This window comes from Gadus chalcogrammus, chromosome 15 (assembly GCF_026213295.1).
Source record: "Gadus chalcogrammus isolate NIFS_2021 chromosome 15, NIFS_Gcha_1.0, whole genome shotgun sequence".
In the NCBI taxonomy this organism is placed as follows: domain Eukaryota; kingdom Metazoa; phylum Chordata; class Actinopteri; order Gadiformes; family Gadidae; genus Gadus; species Gadus chalcogrammus.
In genome coordinates this window covers 17,944,734-17,972,163 of record NC_079426.1, presented here as the reverse complement: position 1 = coordinate 17,972,163, position 27,430 = coordinate 17,944,734, and the positions used below count along the sequence as shown (strand labels likewise).

The following is a 27,430-nucleotide window of genomic DNA, read 5'->3' as shown; positions in this document are numbered from 1 at the left end:
GTGCTTGGTTATGAACATTCACTGAGACTCAAGTAAGTGAGATGGACATAGAGTCGGACACCGACACGATGTGAAGATACCAAAGACAATGCGACCATCTATCTGTGTCTTGTTTGTGGGGAAAAGGCCGGATACACATGAGGCCACACACTGACACGTGAGATTAGACCGGAGGGAACACAAAGCAAACATTATGACATGACACTGTGCTGTGGCTGCCTTGATAGGCTGTAGTAGGAGTTACACAACACACCCAGATGTATAAGAGGAGAAGCTTTCTACTTCATACCCTGGCCTGTTAGGGTTGGATGAAGATAGATCAGAGTGTGTGTTATGAGTGGAGGGTTCAGGAGGAAGCATACAGGTGTTGACTCTGATGATAATGATAATGATGATGAGGATGATACATATATATATATATATATAATAATGATGATGATGATGACAATAATAACGACGATTCATGTTTTTTTGTGTCCGTCTGTGTGCACAGAGACTATGGGGTCAGAAAAGTTAATAATGAATGCACAGAATTAATTAATAATGAATGCACAGAGAAGGTATAGGATCAATAGGTCTAATTAGTGAAGCTTCAGCTTGACGCTCCGTTTTACCTTCGACGCATACCTCATCTAATATCCACAAAAATAATCCACTGGACCACGACGTGATGTTTAAAGGGTTTACTTGTCCAACGCAAAATACAAAAATCCTTTTCCACAATGAGGTTATGATTAGAGGTAAGAGATAGAAAGAGAACGAGAGAGAGAGGTCAAAAAACTGTGTGGCTCCACGCTTGTTGTCCTGACAGTCTGTCACCGGTAGTTAAAACAATTAAGTTCCTGTCACACTTCAAAATAAAGTAACTAAATGTGCGCATACACCAAAAATATTGCAAGTGAATTGCAAAATAAAATTCCATATATTCGAAATTAACGCAATTAACTATGATATTATTTCACTTATGAAAATCCAAACGTCATTGTAAAATATGAACTTAAATAAAGCCAATAGGCATTTAGGCTCCTACAGAAGGATTCACAAATGTTGATTTATATATAAATTACTCTCTCCTCACAAATACATTTCAATGCACACACAAATGGATATCGGTATGTATAAATGTAAAATAAAACCCTATACAAAAATAGGTTTCAAAAACACATTTCTGATCCACACACAAATGTGTCTTGGTTTAAATAAATGTAATATAAATCCATAAATATATGAATTAAAAAAATATTAGCAATTTTCATCAAAAATTGATTTGGAAGTTGTAACATTTATATGCAAACTGTTAAACTTGAATTAACAAGATGCTTTTCATTTGTGAACTTGTTTGCATTTGTGTGTGAACTGGTCTGTATTTATATGGATTTTTGAGACTCCTGACGTGGCTGGATTCACAAATACATTTTTTTCAACAAGGAACTCTCTGAAGCCAATCAGATGCCTCCCTCGTTTTCAGCCAATCACATGGCTGCATTTCCGACCTCTGAAGAGCCCTGCCTCCGAGCCTCCTGGTTCCCTCGATCAAATGTCTATGGGAAATAATGATAGTTATTATATTATAACTCTAGTTCTATGATTGTATGCGTAGCCGTCTAAGCTTCGCCTTATGGGCTTGTCCCGTGTGCGTGCTTGCGCGCACTGAAAAACTTAAACTATGCACCAATCAACGTGGGCACCGCCCACGTTAATTGGGCGGCGCAAAACGCGGCCCATCCTCCACGCTATTCTTTCAGCATTTGGAGGGTACAGCAGGTGGGAAACTAGACGGCTACGCCTACAATCATAGAACTAGAGTTATAATATCATAACTATCGTTCTATTTCATGTAGGTTACGCCGTCTAGGCTTCGCCTTATAGGCTAAGGTGAAGCTGCGAGCGGAGCCCAATCAATGTACTCCTGCTGGACCCCAGTCAAGAAACTTTAAGTCACCAGGGCACACATGACTCAAAAAAGCAGAGGATGTGCAAAACACAACAGCTTAATAAAAAACAAATTCCTCCTAGGTCAAGCAAGGCGATGATCAAGAGAAAAAAGTGAGTCTCCAAAGACTCCGGGCCCAATCCGTCCTTCATGGAATCCATGAATGTGAAGGGAAAAATCATTCTTAAGCCGTAGAAGGGGCACCGGACTCCAACACAGAGTTGCCGAGTTAGCCTAAAATGTAGAAACGAACAAAGGGGCCGGGGGAAGACCAAGACGCAGCCGCGCAAATGTCTTCCACCGGAACGCCTCTGAGTAGAGCCGTTGAAGCGGCCACACCCCGTGTCCAGTGAGCTTTAACGCCCAATGGTGGCGCTAAGCCTTGCCGAGCGTAGGCTAAACAAACACCCTCACATATCCAGCGAGAAAACCACTTTTTAGAGAGAGCGCGGCCCCTGCTAGCGTCGCTATAACACACAAACAAGCGTTTCACGTACATAGCCAGCGGCCGCACAGGGCACAGGGGTGAAAAGCCTTAAGCACAATATCTCTCAACCGGAAAGAACTATTAATGTTCTTGGGAGGAACGCAGGATTAGGTCTGAGCAGCGCAAAGGAGCTGTCCTCGCTAAGCCACAAGCAGCTCGGACTGACAGACAGAGCAGTCAGCTCACAGGCCCGATTGGCAGAACCAAAGCCAATAAGAGCGCCGTTTTAAAGGACAGGGCAACCAAAGGGGCCTGAGACAGAGTCCCAGGGTCCCTGGACAACCCGCGCAACACGGTGGGGAGACCCCAGCGTGGTGTATGCAACAGCCGTCCCGATACATCGGGCGGGTGGTGCACCGTTCCATGGGCCTGTGAAAGCGCATCCGGTATGAACGGTACCGGCCACGGCGCCATCCGTGAGAGCGCTGCCAGCTCTGGAAACCACAGAGCAGAGTGGTTCTCCGGAGCCACTTTAATCAGGGCCAATCTCTCCTGTCTGACCCGTTCCAGAAGAGGAAGGATCAGCTGGAGCGGAAGAAACGCATAAAAGAGAACCCCGCGACCATGGTGTGTGCTCCAACGCATCCACCCCCAACGGGGGAAGATCCCGAGGGGTTGAGAGAGAACCACCCCCTGCAGTGTGTGTTCTCCCTGCACGCGAACAGGTCCACCTGAGCCGTCCCGAAACCTCTGCCAGATCAGTCTGACAATGTCGGGATGCAACCGCCGCGGGACATGAGACAGAGAAACTTCCTGTGCGCCTGCCGAACAGGCCCTGCATGTCATCCGACATGGGGGCGAGAGGCGGGGCTGGCATAGGGATGCCCTTGATGGCCGCCGCGTCACCCATGATTTCGCCGAAGAGATTGGCCATCCGGTGCGGTCTCTCCCCCGGGACGATAGTGGCTTTGGTGGAAGCCCCAGAGCGGGAGAACTCGGACGCAGAGCCAGGAAAGACGTCGTCCAAGGAGGCGACGTCGTCAACCACGAAGTGCTCGCCGGCGTCCTGGGCGTCCGGAACTCCGGCCCCGAAGATGTCGATGGCCTCAGCGAGATCCACCCACGGGGAGAAAAAGAGGTGCCTGGAGAGGAGCCCCTCTTCAGGCAGCGCGCGGCAGGCGGCGCAGGAGGCGGGGGCAACCAAGGCAGCCGCGGCGTGTTCAGCGCCGAGGCGCCAGGGAAGCGGGACAGGAGGCGCACTGAGGCCCACGCCGCTGCCATGGGTCATCTTATCGTTGGAAGTCATATCTCTTCGTTGATCAGTACAAATTGCTGAAAGAAAAGGGAGGATGGGCGGCGGTTTGCGCCGCCTTATGTACACGGTGCCGTGGGAAATGTGGGCGGTGCCCACGTTCATTGGTGCATAGTTGAAATTTTTCAGTGCGCGCAAGCACGCGCACGGGACAAGCCCATAAGGCGAAGCCTAGACGGCGTAGCCTACATGAAATAGAACATGGGGTTTTTGAACGATCATACATAACAATCTCTAGGTGGCGAAGAAGTAAAAGCTGCGTCACGTTTTGAACTACACACTTTTTCAATCTAGTTTCAACTGGGTTTCGGGATGGTCGGTGCCGTTAAAGTAGTAAACGATTATTAATGCTGCTTTAACGGCATGTACAATCTAAAAACCCAGTCACTGCAGTCATGTGATTGGCTGAAAACAAGAGAGGCATCTGATTGGCTACAGAGAGTTCCTTAGTTGAAAAAAATGTATTTGTGAATCCAGCCACGTCAGGAGAGTGTCAAATCCACATATAAATACATACAACAAATTTTCACAAATGAAAAAAAGTCTTGTAAATTCAAGTTTAACAGTTTGTTTATAAATGTAACAACATCCAAATACCTTTTTACGGAACCCGTAAAGGGACATGAAAAAAAAAGAAAAAGTAAACGTTTCTCCTGAGCACGAGAAAGTATCTGGTGCTCACGAGATACTTTCTTGTGCGCACGAGAAATGTGTGTGTGTGTGTGTGTGTGTGTGTGTGTGTGTGTGTGTGTGTGTGTGTGTGTGTGTGTGTGTGTGTGTGTGTGTGTGTGTGTGTGTGTGTGACGTCAGCGAGTAGGTGGACGAGCGAGGAGAGCGAGCGATAGCGTGCGTGTCAGTCTAGTGAAGTAATGTACGATAATGAAGTAATGAAGAATAAAGTACCCAGCCTGTCAAGAATCGGTGGCCGCTTCATTCCATCATATTCCGACCTATAAGCAGACTCACTGTTGGTCAAAGTGAAGGGTGTTGCCCCCGAGAGAGCATCGGTCCTGGAGGGAACGTATCACCTGTGCTCCTCGGCAGGGCCGTCGATAAGGGGTGAAAGGTGATGACGATTCTAGGGGCCCACAGCCCAGGGGGGGCCCACAAAAAAAAAAAAAAAAAAAAATTAATTTTTTTATTTTACTACCAGCCCATAGTACTACCATAGCGCCCCCCCCCCCCCCCCCCCCTCTGTCCCCCCCCCCCCCCCCCCCCCCCTCAACAATTTTTCTCCCTCGTCAACAATTGCTCCTTCCACCCCCCCCCCCCCCCCCGTCAACAATTGCTCCTTACACCCCCCCCCCCCCCCCCCCCCCCCCCCCGTCAACAATTCAGCGCAGGGGGGCCCATCAGTAAATCTTGTCTAGGGGCCCAGGAATCGTAGCAACGGCCCTGCTCCTCGGCCTGGGAGCCGACAGCAGGAAAGATGTAACTAACCATCTCGTAGTTGGAGGCGGAGCGCAAGACGTGATCCAATAATTTGAGATAAAAATAAAGCACATTAATTTGAATGATTTTAGCTTGTGTGTGATTTATCGCGGGCACGGGCACACACAAGCTAAAATCATTAAAATGAATGTGCTATATTTTTATCTCGCACTATTGGAGCGCGTATTCTCTTTTGCCTCCAACTACGAGATGGTTAGTGTGCCTTATAGGTCGGAATATGGTCGGAATGAAGCGGCCACCGTTTGTTGACAGGCTGGGTACTTTATTCCATGGGTGTAAGTTTTGTCTCAGCTTTGGTAGGGACACTTCAAAGACGTAACCCCAAATCACTAGACTGCGTCATGCTGAACAATCAATACTTTATTAAAATAAAATCTAGATTTATATGTGCACTTATTCACATTTAAAGTACACACACACACACACACACACACACACACACACACACACACACACACACACACACACTGCCAGTGATATGCGTACGATACTTTCTCGTGCGCGCAAGATACTTTCTCGTGCTCACGAGATACCTTCTCGTGCTCACGAGATACCTTCTCGTGCGCACGAGATACCTTCTCGTGCGCACGAGATACCTTCTCGTGCGCACGACATACTTTCTCGTGCGCACGAGATACTTCCTCTTGCTCACGAGAAACGTTTACTTTTTTTTTCTTTTTTTCATGTCCCTTTACGGGTTCCGTACCTTTTTGATGAAAATTGCAAATATTTTTTTAATTTATATATTTATTGATTTATTTTAAAAAAAAAATAAACAAGACACATTTGTGTGTGGATCAGAAATGTGTTTGTGAAACTTATTTTTGATTTTGGATTTATTTTACATTTATACATGCCGATATCCATTTGTGTGCATTGAAATGTATTTGTGAGAAGAGAGTAATAAATCACAAATTACATTTGTGAATCCTTCTCTGTGCATTCATTATTAATGAGACTGTTGTGTTGTGTTGTCAGTTATGTTTATATTTGTATTTGACAGCGATTCGTGGTAGCTGATGTAGACAGCTGAGATCAGAGGAGCACCTATATCTAGAACAGGGTGTTCAGGTCGTCGGAGTCTGTGTGTGCGGCGGGGGATGGGGGGCTTATTGGATTGATGCTCAGGTGTGGGGGCGAGTGTGAAGGAGAGCTCCCCTGCGCATCGATGACTCCTCACCCCCCCCCCCTCTCTCCCCGATGAGAGGGTTCTTGTATCGCATGGTTGACACCGCCCTCAGAGCTTGTGTGTGTGTGTGTGTGTGTGTGTGTGTGTGTGTGTGTGTGTGTGTGTGTGTGTGTGTGTGTGTGTGTGTGTGCATAAACACCATATGTGTGTGACAGCCCCGTCTATGTGATTGATTGGGGGGTTCTTTCACTTCCGTGTTCCCAGGAAACGACTCCATCCTGGGGTCCGTAGCCCTGCGGATCGTGATGGGCAGCTGGTGGCTCTTCACCCTCATCGTGTGCTCCTCCTACACCGCCAACCTCGCCGCCTACCTCACCGTGTCCCGCATGGACAACGCCGTTCGGTAAGACGCCCCCCCCCCCCCCCCCCCCCCGCCTCCCTTCTCCCCAAGTGTCTACTTTGTTGTTTATTTGTAGTGTAGTCACTTTGCGTAGGGTGGAGCAGAAATCAATTAATGGTGTTCAGAAAGTGTAATGCAAAATACCTAAAGACACTTGTATGCACGCTATCAGCTTGGGTTATTATAGAATATATATGGCACCTGGTAAATGCTTTGCGCGAAAAAATTACAATGCCTAAGATAACCAGAGTCTAGAATATGGTAAAAATATAATATGGTTGATTTAAACCCTCTTGCTCGGGGGTCCCTCTTGAATGACCACGCAGATGTACGCGATCACATCGGTGTCTCGAGCTACACCGTGATTGGTACAAATTGCTTGTCATCTCAAGAACATGTACTACACAGCTAAAGTCATTCTTACACTGATTTCCCCAGAAATAAAGAACTGGTTTCACTGTGTTGCGGTCTTGGTGAGAAACAGTGTAACCACTAATTGCTGGCCTGTTAGTCCTGATACAAAAACAAACACAACAGAATATCTTACGTAAGCTCAGAGATCACACACACACGCACAGAGAACGTGTTTAGTGGGACGACATTAGAATTCAAGCAGCCGAGGTTACAAATGATAATAGTCGTGCAGAAATGTGGGTTTATTTTATCGTAGAGACAACTGTAAAGTCCTCCTCGTCAATCTCCATTCAGTGACATGTTGAGTGTGTGTGAAATCTCCAAATTGCTGCCTAACAAGAAGAAATGTGTTCCCCTCTTGCTGCAAAACGTTATTTGCCAGTAAATCCAGTGTGCAGCTTTCTATCCGCCCAATGGCTGGCCTGGGATCTGTGTGATTGTGTTGGGTTTGCGTGCGGAGGATGATCAAACAGCTACATCTGGACTATAGAGAAATGACATGGAATAGTAAGCAGCACTGTGGGCGCATGTAAATGCATTATATGTGTGTGTGTGTGTGTGTTTGTGTGCGTGTGTGTGTGTGTGTGTGTGTGTGTGTGTGTGTGTGTGTGTGTGTGTGTGTGTGTGTGTGTGTGTGTGTGTGTGTGTGTGTGCGAGAGTGCGAGAGCACTCTGATCCTTACATAAATAACTTTGTTACAGTGGGGATTATTTCACAAAGCTTTCCTTTGTCATTGTATATAATTTGATTGAGATGATCCGAATGAGGTGGAGCTGACACAGCGAGCTGCGTTGGATGAGCACGGCTGTACAGTAAATGTTGTTGCCGATTGTAATGTGGTGAATCATTGCTCGGTTGCGTTGTGATTATTTATTACATCATGAAGACCTATTCATGTGTCTGTTTTTTGTTTTGTTTTTCTTGTAACATGACATTTGTTGATACCCATAATCCATTGTTCCATCATACTTCGCTGTATTATATTTCCCGCTTGCTTTAAAAAAATATCTTCTTTATCTTGTATTATATTCAAGGCACGTAACGTAAACTAGCAGTAAATGTAGCATATCCTGTCACATTACCATACGGAATGTTTTCATCTCTTTCGTGTTTATGTTTCATCTTTATTACCATCGGAATTAATATATTATACTGATAAGATGTGCAGGGCTTATGGGCGTTGCTCAATCAACCTTCCATTAAAGAGCACAATCCAGTAAATTAAAGCTCTCCTACCCTGTCTGACCACTAGCATAACGTAACTCTATTTAAAACGTATACCTGAAACGCCATTTGCCTAACAGTTCCCTTACCTCATTTAATGCTTTGCTCTTCCTCCTACTCATCTATCTTCTACCAATCGCTGAAACCTCTTCATCTTATCTCTTCAACTCCCGTATAATGGGGCTGCGTCTTTTGTTTTAGGAGTATATCTATTGAGTATTTCTCAAACAATTTATTAGACCTTGTTGTGTTCCGGCAAATTAATCGCATCAGGCTACTAAATTCAATGTTGCTGTGGTAGAACATTTGATAATGCTGGGGAAACAAGCAAGCTCTTGCTATTTGCAAAGGAGGAATTTAATGTGTGTGGTGAGTGCTACATCCATCCATGGATGATTGTGTGTGAGTGTATGTTTGTGTTTGTGTTTTTTAGTTGATAAATGTGTGTGGGTTAATGGCATATGTCCTGTGCTCAAGCATTGAGAGTATAGCTATGATATTGGTTACAGCTGTCACAGAATCTACGACAACAAGGTTAATACAACTGCCACGAATATACCAACTGGGCGATAGTCTCGTCTACATCGTGTCTTAACTGAAGGATTCCTGACATAATGCCATGAAACAATCTTTCTGAATGATACGCCACTATATAACTTTAAAGAGCGCCAGAAAAACTCTGGCACGATTCAAAAGTTTTTGGTTGCCTCAAGATGCTGTGAAATTGGTGCATTCAAACCGTGAAGACAACTTTAAATGTTGTGTCCTTAAGAAGTCAAGCATACGGGCCACAAATCCTCTGTTTATTTGTTTGAATCAAAGCTGGTTATTTCTTAGTTACAATGGTTCCTGCTCTCGTGGATTTTGTTATTTTGTTACATGCAATTTTCCACAACAAGGTGGCATAAATACGGGCACAAGGCAACAGCACCAGATTGTGTCTGCTACAAGCTGCCAAGACACTTGATGTTGTTCAAGGCTTCCTTACAACCATGACATGAAATGACATGCTGAACGGACACAAATAGGAATAGCACTACTTTTTTGTTATTAATATTGGCATATTCAGAATCACAGTTTTGCATTTGCGATGTACTGCAAAACTGCACTTGAAACTATAATAAATGCTGGTTCTTTAACGATCAATGGGGACACATTTAGGCTACAACTTGTGGTCAGAGTTATGCTTATCTTTGATGATGTGTAACTATAAACAACCTCATTACTAAATAATGAAGTGCCATAAACAGATTAAAGCAATGTAGCTGGAGTTATAGACTGATTACAGGTTAATTACTACTTTTGTTTACCTCTCCTGCCAATGTACAAACCTTTAAATATGCATCTCTAATGATGTGTGGGAGGGCTGAGTCACATAAAGATATTAACACACAGATTTGCAATAAGTTGGGAGAGTTCACAAGAACTCCCTCACTTATTTACTGTCTATAGAAAGCAGAAGCGTGAACAGAATACAAACTATGGGCAAAATAGAGCAATATTTAATCGGAATAGGAGGCTTCTGTATGTTCTGCATGATTTGCATAAGTGTGGTTCTATGCTGTCGGATGCAGCTCAATTTAAAGCATGCAAGACCAGAGAAGCCACAACTAGAAGCCAGGACTGGAAGAAACAGCAACAAATAGCTGAAGCTGTAAAAGATAGACACTAATTCTCCAAAACCTCTTCCTCCAGCCAGACATTCACTGTAGTTCGACAACAGGGAATAAAACCTCATATGAAAAATGCTAATGTTTTTGGTCTGGGAAATGTTACAGATTTGCAACAATCCACCCCTAAACAGCTGTAAATTCTGATATTTGATATAACGCCATAAAAGCAAGATAGATTCACATGCAGAATACAGAAGGCAGGGCTGGATGGGTGTATTCCTCTGGTCTAGCTCTGTGTTGCTTATGTTCTCCAAGATGGCAGAGGTAATTGTAAACCGGAAGCAAGACGTGGCGTGGGTCGTATGGCAACGCACATATAGTTGTGATGCTCTCGTGTGAACCTGATCTCTGTGCCGTTTGTTTCGACGGTGTTGCTGAAAGGCCAACTACTTTGATTAATTTCACAACAGCAGACCATTTAGAAAGGCAGGGCTGATTAAAACAATCTCCATCTCTGTTCCCTTCTTAGTATTCTGGCCGGATCGCCTTTTGTTGACTCATTTGAGTAAGTGTGTAGTGTGTGTGTGTGTGTGTGTGTGTGTGTGTGTGTGTGTGTGTGTGTGTGTGTGTGTGTGTGTGTGTGTGTGTGTGTGTGTGTGTGTGTGTGTGTGTGTGTGTGTGTGTGTGTGTGTGTGTGTGTGTGTGTGGCGGGGCAGGAGCAATCGTCAGATTCATTGTTTTTGTCAGAGATGCTGTGATCCTCTCAACCTTGGTCATTAACATCACTGACATGCTTTAATTCTTTCAGAGAAAGGCCCAAAAAGTAAACACATTTCTTTAAGCAATATGCTAATCTCTGTGTCTGAAAGTACAAGGCTTTCAGTGTTCTAACTCCCTGTTTCGATTTAATTTTGGACAGAAAATGTGCTGAAAAGTCAATATCATTATTCGTAAGCCAGTTCTCTAGCGGTGGCTAGACGACATTTATGGTGAGCAGGAGTAATTGACTATAGGATGTTTCATCTCTGGCACCGCTTAGAAAAGTCATAAATTGACACCATGTTACCATCTACGTTTCATGGCTATTCATGCCTTCTGATTTTGTGATGCTGCCGTTGATTAAAGAGAGACATCAAGGACATCATCAAGGACAAGGATCAAACCGTATCAAAGGCCAGGATGACTTATGTTCTAGCATGATATAACAAATGATGTTTGGTACCAGTGGACTCAACCAGAAACCCAATATTAAAATGAGCATGGGCTCACCACTTAACTATAAAATATAATTATATACAAATTATATAAACCCTATTTACATAATTCAGCCATGGCCAATCCTAAACTCTCCACGATGGTCACTCCCCCTCAACTTTGTTTCCTTTGTATTTACTCATGATGTGAAAGTTTCTCTATAAGAATTATGTCCACCCATTGTCTGATTGAATGTATGCTTGGTAACTGCCCGTATCTTCCCATGATCATGCCTATCATAACACATCAGTCTCGGAGCTTAAAGGCTCCTTGGCCAATACATTACATTCCCTGGAAGGTGCATACATACAGACGTCTGCAGTGATTGCATAGTGTTACAATCCCAGTGGAGCTGACCAGCTCAGTTACGGCTGTCTCTAAATCGAGAATTTAACCCCCTGAAATACGACCTCAGTCGTGGGTCACTTGACTCCAAAACTAAAAGCAACAAGAACAACAACAGCAGGAAAAAACATTAACATCACCAGCAGCTAATCAAATGCTGGAATTGGTCCACTTTATTCTCTCACCTCTGAGATTATTGGACAGAAGGGATACTCAGGTTGGTGTTATTGTTGTTAAAAGTAAGATCTCTCTCTCTCTCGCCCACTCTACTCTGTGTGTCTGTGTGTGTGTGTGTGTATACCTCTCTCCATGTCATGTCACTCGGTTCAAGAAATATGACAAATTTGTCACGTCACACATCTCGAAATGGAATGAAGCAGAGAAAACAATGTTCCTGGATGGATGCCGTTGAGATTGCATTGGATCCCAGCCATTATTAGTGGTCTAATACTATTATGAGAAGAATAGGAGAGGGCAGAAAAACATTGTTCTATAAAAGAAAAACATTGTTCTATAAAACTGAAATACGTGTACAACCGTGTACAAGTGGTAAGGATCCTTTGCCCAACACACTCACATACACACAGACAGGCAGGCGGACAGACAGACAGACAGGCAGACAGACAGACAGACAGACAGACAGACAGACAGACAGACAGACAGACAGACAGACAGACAGACAGACAGACAGACAGACAGACAGACAGACAGACAGACAGACAGACAGACAGACAGACAGACAGACAGACAGACAGACAGACAGACAGACAGACACAGACAGACACCCTCACACAGACAGACACCCTCACACAGACAGACAGACAGACAGACAGACAGACAGACACACACAACCACCATCATCAACCTCCTTTAAACATGCTCTAAATTCTATGCTGCAACAGGTTGATCAGTGTGTTGATGATCGAGTGGTTGTATTTTACAGGGGGATAGTATTGACTAGGAATCAGTTTATTCAAAGAAACTGTGCGTTAGTGGTCCATGAGGCGGTGGTAAATCTGTCTCTTTTTCCATCTCATCCCCCTCCTAAAGCCTCCCATCCACCAACAAGATAACTGGCTTTTCTCAACAGCTTTATAAGCACTGTCATCATCCATAGCCTCCCAGTCACACCACAGCCTCCCAGTCACACCAAACCTCCCAGTAACATCATAGCCTCCCAGTCACAATGCTGCAGTAGTAATTACTCACAGAATGGGCTGGAGCGATTGGAGTAGCTCACTTTACACCCTGGAAGACCGTGACCTTTCAGGAAAGAGTGGTCTCCGCCTGGTCACCACAGCACCACAAACACCGTCCTCCAGTTCAGTGCTGATCAAAGCCAGTAGGAGACAGAGTTATTTTACTTTGAAGCATGATGAAGCAAGTAGTAAAGGGACGAAGATCACGCTGCTAAAAGAGAAAATGTCAGGTTATCTAGCTGTGTGGATGAGGTGTTGATTTTATACTTAATAATGTATACTGATATATACTGTACTCATAACCTGTATTTATTAATTCAAAACATTTTTTTCAATAGATTAGGATTTAAATAGGGCAGGAAGTCATTACTGAATTGTATTTAAATAAATGTATTTGTTCAAATTCATTGAAAGATCTTATATTAAAAAGGAAATGTATCAATTTATTCAAGGGGAAAATTCATTTGCATTTGATCCAGGGGTTGTATTTCGATTAAATGATACAAACATTGGAGTATTACTAGTGGGAAAAATTATAGATGATTATTCAGTGCATTCCTGCAATAAAATGAGCCTGTTATACATACATACTAATGGTATCTGAATGGAATTTAATGAAATAGTTGCATGAGAAAATTGAAAATCGGTTTGAGTGCTGAATGACAGGTGTGGCCAACAGGGAAATCCATTCTCCTGAAACGGCGTTAGTTATACTGAGCCCCTTTATTGCTTGTTTACTAGTCCCAGCCGAAAGCCTAGCATCTGCTCAGCATGTTTACTGTCTGGTTTGGTGGGGATTGAGGAGCAACAATGTGAACACATCTCTGTTAATGTGCTGGTAATCTCGGTTGCGGCAGTCCTACTAAAGGCTGAATTGTGAGTCTAATGTCGTGGTTATCCGAGCATGAGAATTATAATGCTGTATTTTCTTTGGTATCATTGTGTGTGTATTTATTAAGTCAGCCAATCGTTCTCTAGCTTAAGGCTGGATGGAGCTATAGCACCCCCTAGGATTGCTATAGAACCCTCATTTCAACCCCAACAAATGTTGAGGTTTAGTCCTTTTTTATACCCCTAACAGTCCATGTACACTAATGTGACATCTTATCTTACTACTATATAATAGCAAGCCTGTCGCACAAGTGACTCAAGTTGGTAAGTGCGCAGGTGCCAAGCAGCCTGCAGCTTGCACACACACACACACACACAGCCCGCACAAACGCACACATACACAGCACAGACAGACATATCCCCACTCCCCCCCTTCCGTCTATTTTAACGGCGTCATCGTCGACAAACTCTCCCAGGTAACATGTTCTGTCTATAGACTGTAGAAATTGCGATAAAAGAAGTGAAGAGCCTATTTCTCACCTCGACAAGCAATGGCAGGTCGTTCATTTTGTATAAAAAACGTTAAATTCGAACATCGCGCCGACCGGCATATCAAAGCACAAGCAAGTCACGTGATCAGCGTCCTATAACACAGAATGAAAACATGCAATAACAGAGTATGGTGAATTATGTCTATAGAGTCCACCACAATAAAAGACTACACTTTGTTGCTCAAATCTAATATTACCCTCCTCCTTGAGTCTCCCCAAATGTCTTGCGATATTGATATCCCCCCCTCCCCCCTGCGGACTGTTATAGTTGTTTTATTTTTCTAATGTTTGGTGTGTATGCTATGTGTGACTGTTGGTTGCTGCTGCCTGTCTTGGCCAGGACACTGAAGAGATGTTAAATCTCAATGATGATTATTATTTTAAACCAAATCAGCCCTGAATAACAGTAAAAGCTATTTAATAATTGATTTACATGCATAGTAAACTACACTTTCCATTGAAAAATTACCCCTGTTAGCCTACCCATAAATTGACTAATTATATAGTCTATTTTATTTATCAAATGCTCACAAATTAGCTGCTTTCAGACAGTATGTGTGACCAACATATCCTGACATTTGTACCCTCAAAATCTCCTTCATAATACTACCCCTGAGGTAGTATTTTCTCCGTAGGAAATGTAAATTACCTTACGTGTGAATGAGGAGCGTAAAGTAGGTATTTCTCACGCCACTTCATTGGGCGTGTTGATGACGCTTCTGCATGTCATTGAGTGGCCCCCTCAATGATCAGCCTGTTGCCTATTGTTCGCTGAATGGTTAAAAAAAATAATTAAATGTTGCCACTGCTTTTAAGTAGCCTGGCTAACGCCAGACCTCATCTCAATCTACATTGATGAGGTCTGGAAACCACACATTCAATTTCTCGCATTTGAGGCGTGGTTTACGATTGCCCGGAGCCGTGTATTGGGCGCTATGAATGTCTAGCATATGAGTCTGTACGTAGCTCATAGCCAATCGTATCAATTATACCAGATGACGTATGTAGAGCGACAGAAATTCGATGAGGAAGAAGACGATGGGTGTGTCGCATAGACGTCGTCATCGTCTTGCCGTCCCTCCCCGTTCTGTGATTGGCTCCCGATCTCAGGCGAAAATCAGATCCATGGAATCCAGGCTGCATAGCAGCGCAAAATGAAATCGCGCGCAAGGCAGCATGGCTATACCCAGGCTAGTTTTTAAAAGTAATTTGTGGTGAACACTAAAAGACAGCTCTTATCAAATCCCAAAAAGTACACATCATACGATAAATTACACTCAATGAGTTCACAAAATGATGAAAAAGATTTCTTTATTATTATTATTATTACTATTATTACTGACAGTCAACTGAACATTATAGGGTCCCGTCCTTCCACTCCCTGTTTTCTCAGTTAGACACAGAAATCCACTACATTTGTCCAAGTGTACGCTTGCTTCATAACGTAAGAAGGAAATTATAATGCTTGCTTCATTACGTAAAAGGATAACCAAAATGTTGTACGTTGTAACATTAAAATGTTATACGTGGCAAAATTTGTTGGATTATCGAATGGGGTTTCCAGATTATTGCTATGGGTTTAATTACAATTAGAGGTTGAGCCCGCGCAATGCGCGTGCAGAAACTCTAGTTTCATTCAAACATGGTGAGCCCTAAATAACCCCAAACATTTCCGTGCCCATCTGCTTTGGCTGGTCTGCGTTTCCCTAATGCGCCGGTTCACGCTGGGTTCATCATCACTTTGCTCTTTGTTCCTTGGTTTCCACATGAAAACAAATTTCATCTCAAAGCCTGACTTTTTCTTTAAGCCATCTACTTGTTCAAGATTATCCGGGGGTGTTACTGAGAGACTTCCTCTGCTTCCACTCATTCCGTTGGGGGTGGGAGAGGAAAGAGAGGACATCTATTTTTTTTAACAAAAGCGAGACGAAAGAAACCAGAGCCAGAGTTAGCTCCTGTGAGCTAAAGTAGCGCCCTTTGTTGTGCTACCCTGCAGGTCGTTCCAGGACCTGTCCAAGCAGTCCGACCTGGTGTACGGGACGGTCCGTGAGTCGGCCGTCTACGAGTACTTCCGGGCCAAGGGCACCAACCCCCTGGAGCAGGACAGCACCTTCGCTGAGCTCTGGAGGACCATCAACAAGAACCAGGGCCAGGACAACTCCGTCTTCAGCCCCGCCGACGGCATCAAGAAGGTGAGCGCACCGCTGCCTCCGTCAGCCAATAGGGGAGCAGGAAACACCTGCGGAGGTGTCTTGCTATAATGGTGACATGTATAGCTAGGTGGGTTGGTGGTCAACGCATCTGTAATCACATACGGCGTGGTGTTCGTCCTGATCAGTGAGTCAGTGCGTCTGAACAGAACCGAAGTGTTTCTTTAACTTATAGGGTTTGATCCCCAAGGTCCCGACTCTTCAGTCTAACTGGAGCCCCACGGTCTAATCCCCTCCACAGCCACCACATGCTCCTTAATGACATGGATCTCAATTCACTGTGGGAATATAATAAAACAGTGATATATTTCATTGCAAGACCTTGTATAATTTAGCCTTTATAAAGCCCCTATTTTGGCAGCTAAAGGCCTCAGGCCTTTCATAAAAGGCTTCAATAAAAAAATAAATTAAAAAAAAAGTCTGCCTTGCTGATACCTTCTATTTTGCTCAACTTCCATCTGAGGTTTACAAGATACACTAAAGCTCTTTGCCCGAGCGCTAGTGGCTCATCAGCTGTTACCATGGCGACCAGACGGCACAGAGCGCCAGTCTCCTCAATGTAGAAAATAAAAGAAGGACGGAGGGAAAAACATCAGCCGTTTCTGTGTTTGGGGTCTAAATGATTTAAGCAACAGAAATATAAAGTGTGGACTTTATTAGTGTGCTGACTAGGGGGTGTATGAATAAATTCCACTAGGTTGAGAGCATGTTTTATGCTCTTCCGTGCTTATGTTAGGCAAACATTACGGTTCATCTTTTGTCTGGCGTGCTTTGCATCTTGCCTAATGGCCAAAACGACTCAGGATGTATTCGATAAAGTGACCAAGATTCAGTAAGAGGCCTCAGTGTAAACCACTCACTCCAAGACATTGTTTTACCCTTCGAACCATCTCTTTACAATGCAAGCAGTAAGTATTCCTACCATGACGTAAGCAGGTGGTGGATTAGAGCCTTGTTAAACACACCGGGGCATCTTGGGCCGCTCACTAAAGAGATGCTTATCAAACACTCACCACAGTGTGTCTCGACTAATAATGAAACACTGACACAAAGGGCTACAATTAAAATGGGTTCATTTTAGATAATGATAACAATAAATTACTCAAAGCAGTGGATTAAGGATAATAGTTTGTATGACCAGGGAATGAAAACATGATGGTCAATGCCCCCCCCCCCCCCCCTGTTAGGTTGCACCAAACCCCCTTCTTTAGATACTGCAAACCACAGAAGGGGATGGAGCACCAACTCACTCAGCACCAAGTCAATAGGTGGGAGGTAACGGATGGGGCCCGCTGTCCCAAAAACACTCCCCTACAGTGAGGCCATGACCCGGGAAGAGGACCAATGACAACCCTGACAGCCAGCTGTTGCCCGCTGCTTTTGCTAACATGCTGACTCTAATGACAGCAAAAATACAGTGAAGTGTAAATCCCTGTTAAATCCTATCAGAACAAAGGCCTCCCAGTCAAGTGGGAACAGAAGCGACTAAGCCAAACGCAAGAGAACCGAACCAAACGGTACAACCCATGAATTTAAAAACATGAATAAATTACCTTTATTGGAGTATCTACAAATGGGAGCAGACAGGGACACACACGGTGAGCAGCTACACCAGGGAGCTCACAGGGTACTGCGTCTACTTAATAAGGGGCCTCATAAGTACCCAGGCCGTACGAGGGGCCCGGTTACCCAAGGGGACTCACAACGGACGCAACAGACCAGAGCATAATAGAGAGTCGAGGTGGTCGCGCTGCGTATTTATGGTTTCTCTTTGTCTGAGTCCCTACGGAGGCTTTGTGGGGCCATTAGAAACGGCGTGCTGCCTGCTCACAATTATAATGGTCTACTCTGAATGAGCCATTACTCATATGCGGGCTACTTCCCATAGCTTGCTCTGGTACAGAACCAATAAGTATTTCCCATTCCAAACCGCTTACGACGCATGCAAACGTCTATATTGGTTTTGCCATCCTATTATAGTCATGTGTGTGTTGAAATTAATAGTTACAAATCAGATTCATATGTATTATTCCTTAAGTTCTCGTTACACTTTTAAACAATGCAAAACTGCTCCGTACCGCTCACCCACGCAACACACAGCATTTGAGGGGATTAATTAATAGTTGGACAATTAGACACAGTCTTGGCACACATGCACACACACGCACACAACCCATTTAACAGCTTTGTATTTGAAGCCGCTAATTGCCTTTGCTGTGTATGGTCTTTATGGTCGTGGAGAGACTTACATCAATGGGGACAGTTCCTTTCTGCTATTGATGTAAGCTTGAAACATATTGGACATATATTCGTTTTTTATTCACTCAAAAAGATTCTTCAACTTCTTCTTACGCCTGTCTAAAGATATAGAGACCATGCAGTCAGAATCCAATGTGAAGCAGGAATGCTTCTTGGGGTTTCACCGGGACTGCATTACACAACAGTAATGCAGAAAGTATTGTTGGGTCCAGAGGGAACACTGACAGAACAGGAGAAAATAAATATATTAAAATATAAAAAACACCCCTCACACCTCTTTTGTGCTCCAGGCCAGAGAAACACAGTGTCCCTGAAAATATGCTTCACGCTTGGAGATGTCCAAATGCAGTCCTGTTAAGACAAAGAATTCAACTTTCCCGAAAACAAGATAACATATTGTCATTGTGTATCTTAGGAAAGGGTAAATCTTTCCATCTTTCCTGAGTTTGACTTGAGCCATTAGACATTCGTAATAACATTAATAGCTTTATTATCTTGCATGGTGTGTGTGTGCATGTGTGTTTGTCTATGCACGTGTATGTGTTTGTGTATGTATGTGTGTCTGTATGTGTCTATGCACATGCGTGCGTGTGTGTCTATGCGTGCATGTGTGTGTGTCCACAGACCAAAAGGGAGCCCTTTGCCTTCCTGTGGGACATGGCGGTGGTGGAGTACGCGGCGCTGACCGACGATGACTGTACCCTGACGGTGACGGGGAACAGCCTGAGCACCAGGGGCTACGGCGTGGCCCTGCAGCACGGCAGCCCCTACCGAGACCTCTTCTCCCAGAAGTGAGTCAGCACGCGCCAAGGCTGCTGATGGTGGTGGATGTTACGGAAACATTGGCATCACACCAATGGTTAACCCAGAGAATGCTGATGTTAGGCCCGATGCCACTTGTGGGCCGTTGGTAATCTGTGTTCAATAGTGTGCAAACTGATTCTTGCTGCAGTGAAAGAAGCTGGTGGACTAGTTTTAAATAGATTGTTTATTTACATAGCCCATGCATGTAAATCATGGTTTACCTTCAGGTTAGGCCATATTGGTTTACCCTTATTACTGCTGTACGTTGATACTGATAATTGATAATAAATATTTAAACCAAATTTTCTATTGATATATGATTAAACTCATAATAATTATGTATATTTATGTATCTTGTCAGATGTTATTTTGCATTTAGCAGCGTGTCAGATGTTTTAGTGGACTATTCGTTGAACCAGTGAGCAGAAGATTTAAAAACACCTAAATGGCATCAAACAAGTTCACAAGCTGGAAGAAGCGTGGGACTATTCAATGTCGGGCCCTTGGGAGGGGAAGTCAAAAGCTTTGTTAGATGAAAAGAACAATGTGTGTAACTGTGTGTTTGTGTTAGTGAATGCCAAATGTGAATGTCAAAAGCCATAGCAGATAAAACAAAGAAAAATCCTTTGTGTCTGCACGTCTGTGTGGGTACACGCATGTGTGTGTGTGTGCCAGCGTTCGGTCCTATTCATTTCGCCTGAGCATCTATGCTAATGTGTGCATGGGTGACTTGTTGCGGTTAGGGTTGACTAATGAACATGCAGGACAGCAGTATAGTCTCTCTCTCTCTCTCTCACTCTCTCTCGCACGTCTCTCTCTCTCTCTCTCTCTCTCTCTCTCTCTCTCTCTCTCTCTCTCTCTCTCTCTCTCTCTCTCTCTCTCTCTCTCTGTGTCTCTCTCTCTCTCTCTCTCTCTCTCTCTCTCTCTCTCTCTCTCTCTCTCTCTCTCTCTCTCTCTCTCTCTCTCTCTGTCTCTGTCTCTCTCTCTCTCTGTCTGTCTCTGTCTCTGTCTCTGTCTCTGTCTCTGTCTCTCTCTCTCTCTCTCTCTCTCTCGATTCAGTGGCTACCTTCTGTTTCCAGCCTGCCCTCATCATTCTCCTCCACTACACCCGTCCCCTCCTCTCCTCTCTCAGCCCTGCTGTCTCGCCAGCTAACTAATGGGCTTGCTGCCGCTGTGGCTCATCTCAAGTTGATTCAACTTGATATGAAACCCATTTCTTTTCGTGCTGCTTTCCCCCCCGCCCCCTCCCTCCACATTATTTACGCAGGAGTTCATTTATTCAGCACGTGTGAACATTAGGAGAGGCGAAGTGCAGTACATTATCAAATCAATGTGTATCTTGATCATGTCGTTTAAACTATCTAGTTCATTAATTCGGTACCAGTGGATGGAGCCTTCCCCTCCAAACCCTGCATAAGCAAATGCATTATCACTCGGAAAAACTCAATATGCACACAGTGAAGCGGATCTTCTGTGTGGAAAAATACTGGCAATGCACACAAGGTAAAAAAGATTACTCTCTGCGCTGCCTACTTGATGCGCGGTGTATTTCCCAGTGTACTACAGCGTTACTCTCACAAACTTGAGATTACCCATCTAAAGTCTGAAGGCAGACAAGCTCAAGTATGGGTGAATGCGGCACTTCACTTTATTTTGCTTTCTTTCTCTTTATATCTGCTTTGACCAATCATGTTGCTGGAAGCGTGGAGGGAAGTCAAATTCAAGTTTATGCAATACAAAGATTTTGTCTCTGTACTTGCAAAATGACAATGAAGTTGAATCTGAATCTGAATCTGAACCCAATGTGTGCTGACGTAAAGAGATTGGAAAACCAGGAATAAACTCTGTTTTGAAAGTAAAGCGTTTTTACCCGACCATGTTGGTAGCATATTCTCTGACGTGATGTCCTGACGTTCTCCCCCTCCGCCTCAGGATCCTGGAGCTCCAGGAGAAGGGGGACCTGGACATCCTGAAGCAGAAGTGGTGGCCCCGGAGGGGCCGCTGCGACCTGGACAGCCACGCCGACGCCCAGCCAGAGGGCCGGGCCCTGCGGCTGCACAGCTTCGCCGGCGTCTTCTGCATCCTGGCGGCGGGGCTGCTGCTGGCCCTGCTGGTGGCCGCTCTGGAGACCTGGTGGAACAGCCACCCGTGCCGCCGAGCCCAGCCCAAAGAGGTGACCGCCACCACCACTGACCACCCGTCGGGCCAGGGCCAGAGCCCGGGCGCAGGCCTGCTAGCCCAGAACCGAGTGGCCACCGAGGGGCCCCCGGCCCCGCCCAGGCCCCGGTCCCGGCCCAGACCGCCGGGCCCCCCCGTGCTGCCCCGGGACGCCACTGCCACACTCTACTTTATGGATCCAGCAGGCGCTGACACCAGCCCCGATTTAGTCGAGCTGCAGTACACCCAGTTATAATAGGTGTGCCCCCCTGTGCTGACCGTGAGAGTTCAAACATCATGTGATTGATATCCATCCGCCGCTCATGTTGGGCGCTGGTTATCGGGGGGGTCTTCTGTGAAGTCACGATTATCCCGCTCTTCTCCATGCTTACTAGAAACACATCACATTAATTACCACCATTCTGGCCGAGCAAACAAACAGGGTTCATCATCATTATGCCAGGGAAGCGCAGTCGGAGCTCGGCAGGCATGATTGATTGGCACGTTACGAAACAACGGAACTAAATTTTACTTGTGTGTTAAATGAGCGCTGTGGTGCAAGACAATGGCCCTGTCTAGCGCATCCATTCAAGTAGTCCGTGTAAACACCAGAGATCTGATTCCACTCAGCTGCACTGCGATGACACTGAGGCACGCCACGGATCCCTGAACTAAAGTGTGAGCAGATTCTGCATAATCGGACCCGCTGGTGGACTTGACAATCGATAAGGCAGTAAGAGGGGGGGGGGGGGGAAAACCAACCGGCCTGCACGCACCCAAGGCCCAGCCGTACCCTGAGGTCTCCCTGGCGACGGGGCAGTAAATCAAGCTCCCCCCCCCCCCCCCCCATGCGATGGACGGGCCCACAGCGGGAGTTTGAGTTACTGTTGTTGACTTCAAGTTACGAGGCAGTCTTTGACGTTGCGCTGTGGCCGAACGATTACATATCACTGTCATAAAAAAATCACCTAGGCTATCCCCCATTATAGCCCATCCCCGTGGCTGTAGCTATTTTGCTCATTGATGTTGGAAGTAGACAACGGTGTTCCGGTAGGACATTACCTCGGTCATCATGCTCTATCAATATTATGTGTGGCTGGATGTGTTTTCCTTTTCGACGCACACCGTTGATGCGATCAGTGAGCTATCACTATGGCAGCACTAGCCTAAGTGTTGTGCTTTCTAATATCAACTAACCTATCTAATATCAGCCCAGTGGGAGCTTCGTGCATTTCACCTGAATGTCAGCTCATTGAAACAATAGGTCAATGGGGAGGTGGGGCAGTTTATTATTTCTATCAGGTGGCAAAGGATTACAGTGTAGGAGAAGGCCGTCGTTGACATATAATGACAGCAAGCGTTGGACCTCAAGGGCTGCAGGGACTTATGGGAGAGAGACAGTGAGAATCAGGGGAAGAGGCTTATGATACAGGAGTCAGAGGAGTCAGAGGAGAAGAGGTGTGGAGTTAAAGTCCAAGTCATTATGTCATCTTTCATCTCGCCTCATGGTCTCTGTAGTTTGCCGTGTTGGATTTGTCCTTGTGTGTGGTGTTCAGTGTGGCTGAGGTTTGCATGGTGATTTGTCTGAAATTCTGGCCAAAGTGGTTGAAGCTTAAATGGGTTTTCCCCTTTCAAGACCCATTCCAGCTTCTCCCTCTCAAATCACATTTAAGTCACCCCCATTACTGTCTGATGTTGCGTACAAAGGAAAAATAACGTTTGCTGATTACAGCTTAATTGAAAAGGCAGCCATAAATGGCAGCTTTAAGCCCTCTGTTGAATCACATTTTCTTGAAAAGTCTGATTAGTTCACTGTGTGTCCATCAGGAGCCTTGGGGAGGCTGATGCTCATGCAATGAGGTTGACCAGGGAATAAACCTAATTAGTCTTGGAAGAAGAGACATATTGGTTGGGGCTCGGTTAAAGTGTTGAGACATTACTTTTTGTCCAATTGCATCATTGCAAATCGTAAGAGTCTGCAGTGCCAAAGCAATGCCTCCCCAGTCGTTCCATCTTCATTTCAGCTTCTGTATCATTTCAATTTGGTGAAGTAATTGGCGTAAACGAGGTGGAATGAACGACGTCTGTTAAGATGTGTTTTGTTTTAAACAGGATTTGCATGCCTTCAGCTAACGATTTTCCTCTGTCTTTCTCTTCCATCTCCCTCCCGGCCAATCCTGCCTCATATCTCTCCATCTTCCCTACTGCTTATCTGTGCTCCACCATTCCTTGAACGATCCACCTCCATCCCCCCCCCCTTTCACCTGCAGGACAAGGAGATGAACCTGGAGCAGGTCCACCAGCGTCTGAACAGCCTGCTGGACGACGACATGGCCCACAAGCAGCTGCCAGGCCAGTCCATCGAGATCTCTGCCCTGGACATTGGCAGCATGCAGCCCAGCCACTCCCTGGAGGCCTTGTCCGTGCGGGACTACCCGCCTCACCGCGGCGGCCCGCCCCTGTCTGTCACCACCTTCCTGCAGGAGGGCCTGGGGGCCGGGAGGTCACTGGGCGGCCTGGCCGGCAGGAGCCTGGCCCTGCCCCTGAGCAGCGCCACCATGCCGTCCATCCGCTGCAAACACAGGGCCCCCAACGGTGGGCTCTTCAGGCAGAGCCCCCTCAAGACGCCCATGCCAATGTCCTACCAGTCAGTGCCAAGGGGATCCATCCCGGAAGACATTGAGCCCAGCCATGGGACGTCTATCTGAGCACCCCCTGGGACCAGCCCCCCCCCCCGCCCCCCTCCCCTACACACCCCTCCCCGGGACCCTCCACAGACAGTCCAGCTCATGAGGAACCCCTGAGAGCCTCACTGAGCCAACATGTTGCAGACACGTATAAATAAAAACATGGACTACAAAAAAAGGATTTTTGTTATAAGGGAGGAAAAACCATGATAGACAATAAAGACACTTCTATGTACATATTTGTAAGTACTGAAAGAGGGTAACAAATAAAAAGTGTATTTTGATTATTCTCAAAAGTTGACTTTAAAAAATCTATCTAAAAGTATTAAAAAATGACTGTTTGAATGGCTTTGTAAATTTTGTTCTCAATGAATAAAGGTGACAATTCTTTGTGGTTGTTTTCTAAGTGCCAAGTTTAAAGATGTTTTCTTTTCAAATTAACATTTAACTGAATGTAAGAGATCTCATGATGGAAAATACAACCACTCACATTTGACAATTTCAGAGACGTTAAAAGAAATGATCTATTTGATATGATAAATAAAAGGTGGTCAAAAAAAAGACGTGTTCACAAAACGCTTTTTGGGTTTGGAATACTTCATATTGCCATGCATATGTTCGAAAAAGAAAAGTAGTCAAGAAGAGTTCATGTTCATTATCGTATTGGTAAAAGCTTTAAAAAAAAAAATATATATGAGTCTGAAATCTTAAAAGAAAATGTTCTTTCCACTGCCTCTGGAAGAGAGCATGGAAGGCTGTTATGTCATCAGAACACACACATCTTTCAATAGATTTAATACACGAACAATAACAATTCGGAACGAGAACAACAGAAGACCCCAGCGCCAGTTTCCAGGAGGCCATTTGGTCTAACATGGAGGGGCCGTGAAATCTCCCTCAGCCACTGACGGCCAATGTATCAAATCTCAATTGTATTACTAAATCTGTCCCCACCAAATAGTGCTTCGGTCTTAGTTACTTGCATCACCTAATGACGATGATTGTTGCAGAAAAAGTAGACGCGTATCAAAATGATGAAAACAACATTAAATAACAAAACAGAACATTTTCTAACAGGCCTTAGAACCAATTGAGATAATACCAACGGAAATGGCTCAGGGGTTTTGAACTCATTTCCATCAGGACCCACCTGATGGACCCACCTGATTTTTACCTTGTGCAGTAAAAAAATGCTCTGTGTACATGTGCGATTTCACACCCTCATAGGCTTGTGTTTGTGTGTGTGTGTGTGTGTGTGTGTGTGTGTGTGTGTGTGTGTGTGTGTGTGTGTGTGTGTGTGTGTGTGTGTGTGTGTGTGTGTTTGTGTGTGTGTTCTTCTTGTTCAATTCCAGCTGCTCTGAGCGTAGTCTCCACGAAAAGACTGTTGCATTTCAAATACAAAATATATAGGCCTAATTAGGCCTCTGAGTGCGATCTGTTTTCGTGGTATCCGCGTTGCCCGGGCCGCGGTGCTGTCACGTTAAAATTGTACCGGGGGCGAAAATTGTACCGGCCTACGTCATCGTTTGTTTACATCCTGACAACCTGACAACCTGCCCTGCAACAGACGACGCGATGCAGAAAACATGTTTCCAAACGACGAAATAACATAATACAGATAGCGGATCGCTATCTGTATTATGATAGATAGCGATAACACTTGTTTTTACTTTATATTTGTATTGTATTTAATTGTTTAATCGAAACAATAAAAAAATTTGCCCGCAAAACGGGCGATCGCGTCAAATGACGCGTCAAATCACGTAGGAAGGTTCTTGAACATTCTAGACTATGAAACCTGCTTAAAACACTCAGTTTACTAGCTAAATTCGATTAAACAATTCAATACAATACAAATATAAAGTAAAAACAAGTGTTATCTAGCGATCCGTTATCTGTATTATGTTTCAAGAACCCTCCTACGTCATTTGACGCGATCGCCCGTTTCGCGGGCAAAACATTTGTCATTTGACGCGATCGCCCGTTTCGCGGGCATTTTTTTTTATTGTTTCGATTAAACAATTAAATACAATACAAATATAAAGTAAAAACAAGTGTTATCGCTATCTATCATAATACAGATAGCGATCCGCTATCTGTATTATGTTATTTCGTCGTTTGGAAACATGTTTTCTGCATCGTGTCGTCTGTTGCCGGGCAGGTTGTCAGGATGTAAACAAACGATGACGTAGGCCGGTACAATTTTCGCCCCCGGTACAATTTTAACGTGACAGTGCCCGTGGTTCACGGGCCATTCATTCATTCGTTCACGGGGCATGGCGGGAGTCGCGGGAGTCGCGGGAGACGCGGGAGTGGTCGCGGTGCCCAAGGTCACGGTGCCCGGGCTCGCTCTCTCTCTCTCTCTCTCTCTCTCTCTAGGAATCACAAATAACGGGTTGGTTATTATATATTTCTACACTTGTTTAAGTTGCCGGCCCCTCCCTCTCTGCAGTAGCAAAACGCACATAGGCCTACATTTATACTCACACAAAAGTCGGAACCTGATTAAACAGCCAAGCTTTTACTTCATGTATAAATGCTTGGTTGCAGGACACGATGTCTTTGGTGCAATGGAGATGTTGTGGTCTGGGGATTAAGGAGAGGGGCCATCAGGGCCTCAAACAACTGACGCAAGATGACTTTTTTAGTCAATTGGTTTCTTTTGATTGATATCCTTTATGAACGATTATGTCTTAGATTACATGAGCACCTATTTAGTTTGTTTGATTTCTTATGCTAAACAGCCGTCGGTATTAAAATAGCAAGGCGCTCATTTCCTGCCTCATGAATTGAGATTGACTGGTTGTTTAATTCTGTTGACACTTTGCAATCGTTCTTGGTGGCGCAAGAGAAAGCGGTCAGTTATCAGCCCTGGAGAAATTAGTTCAAGCCACGCCGAGAGCAGTGTCTACCCATTATTGATGTTATTTGAATGCGAATATTAATGTAAATTAATAAATTATAATCTCACACAATGTTCTAGCTAGTGTCTCGTTTGCGCAGCCAATACCAGTGTTTGGGGTTACACACAAAGTTACTAGAGTAGTAAGATAACTTTTTGTTTTAACGTTTCAATGCGTTAGTTTTGCAATCCAAGTTTTCAGTTGTGGAATCACGATTTCAAATAAGCAATCCGTTACTGTTAAAATCCCAGATGCATTCACATTGTTATTTACGATACAGTAAGGTAAACCTGACATTCCCCTTGCTCTGTAAACAGAGCGCGCAT

At 44.8% G+C, this 27,430-nt stretch overlaps 1 protein-coding gene across 1 annotated transcript in view; it reads left to right on the top strand.

The window, feature by feature from the left end:
• grid1a (glutamate receptor, ionotropic, delta 1a) overlaps positions 1 to 24,222 on the top strand; it is a 293,648-nt gene extending 269,426 nt beyond the window's left edge. The window contains exons 13-17 of the mRNA XM_056610046.1: positions 6,518 to 6,656; positions 16,081 to 16,276; positions 19,178 to 19,344; positions 21,290 to 21,530; positions 23,785 to 24,222. Of these exons, the coding sequence (XP_056466021.1) occupies positions 6,518 to 6,656; positions 16,081 to 16,276; positions 19,178 to 19,344; positions 21,290 to 21,530; positions 23,785 to 24,222 (1,181 nt within the window). The remainder of the gene's footprint in view (positions 1 to 6,517; positions 6,657 to 16,080; positions 16,277 to 19,177; positions 19,345 to 21,289; positions 21,531 to 23,784) is intronic.
• Positions 24,223 to 27,430: the final 3,208 nt, after the last annotated feature.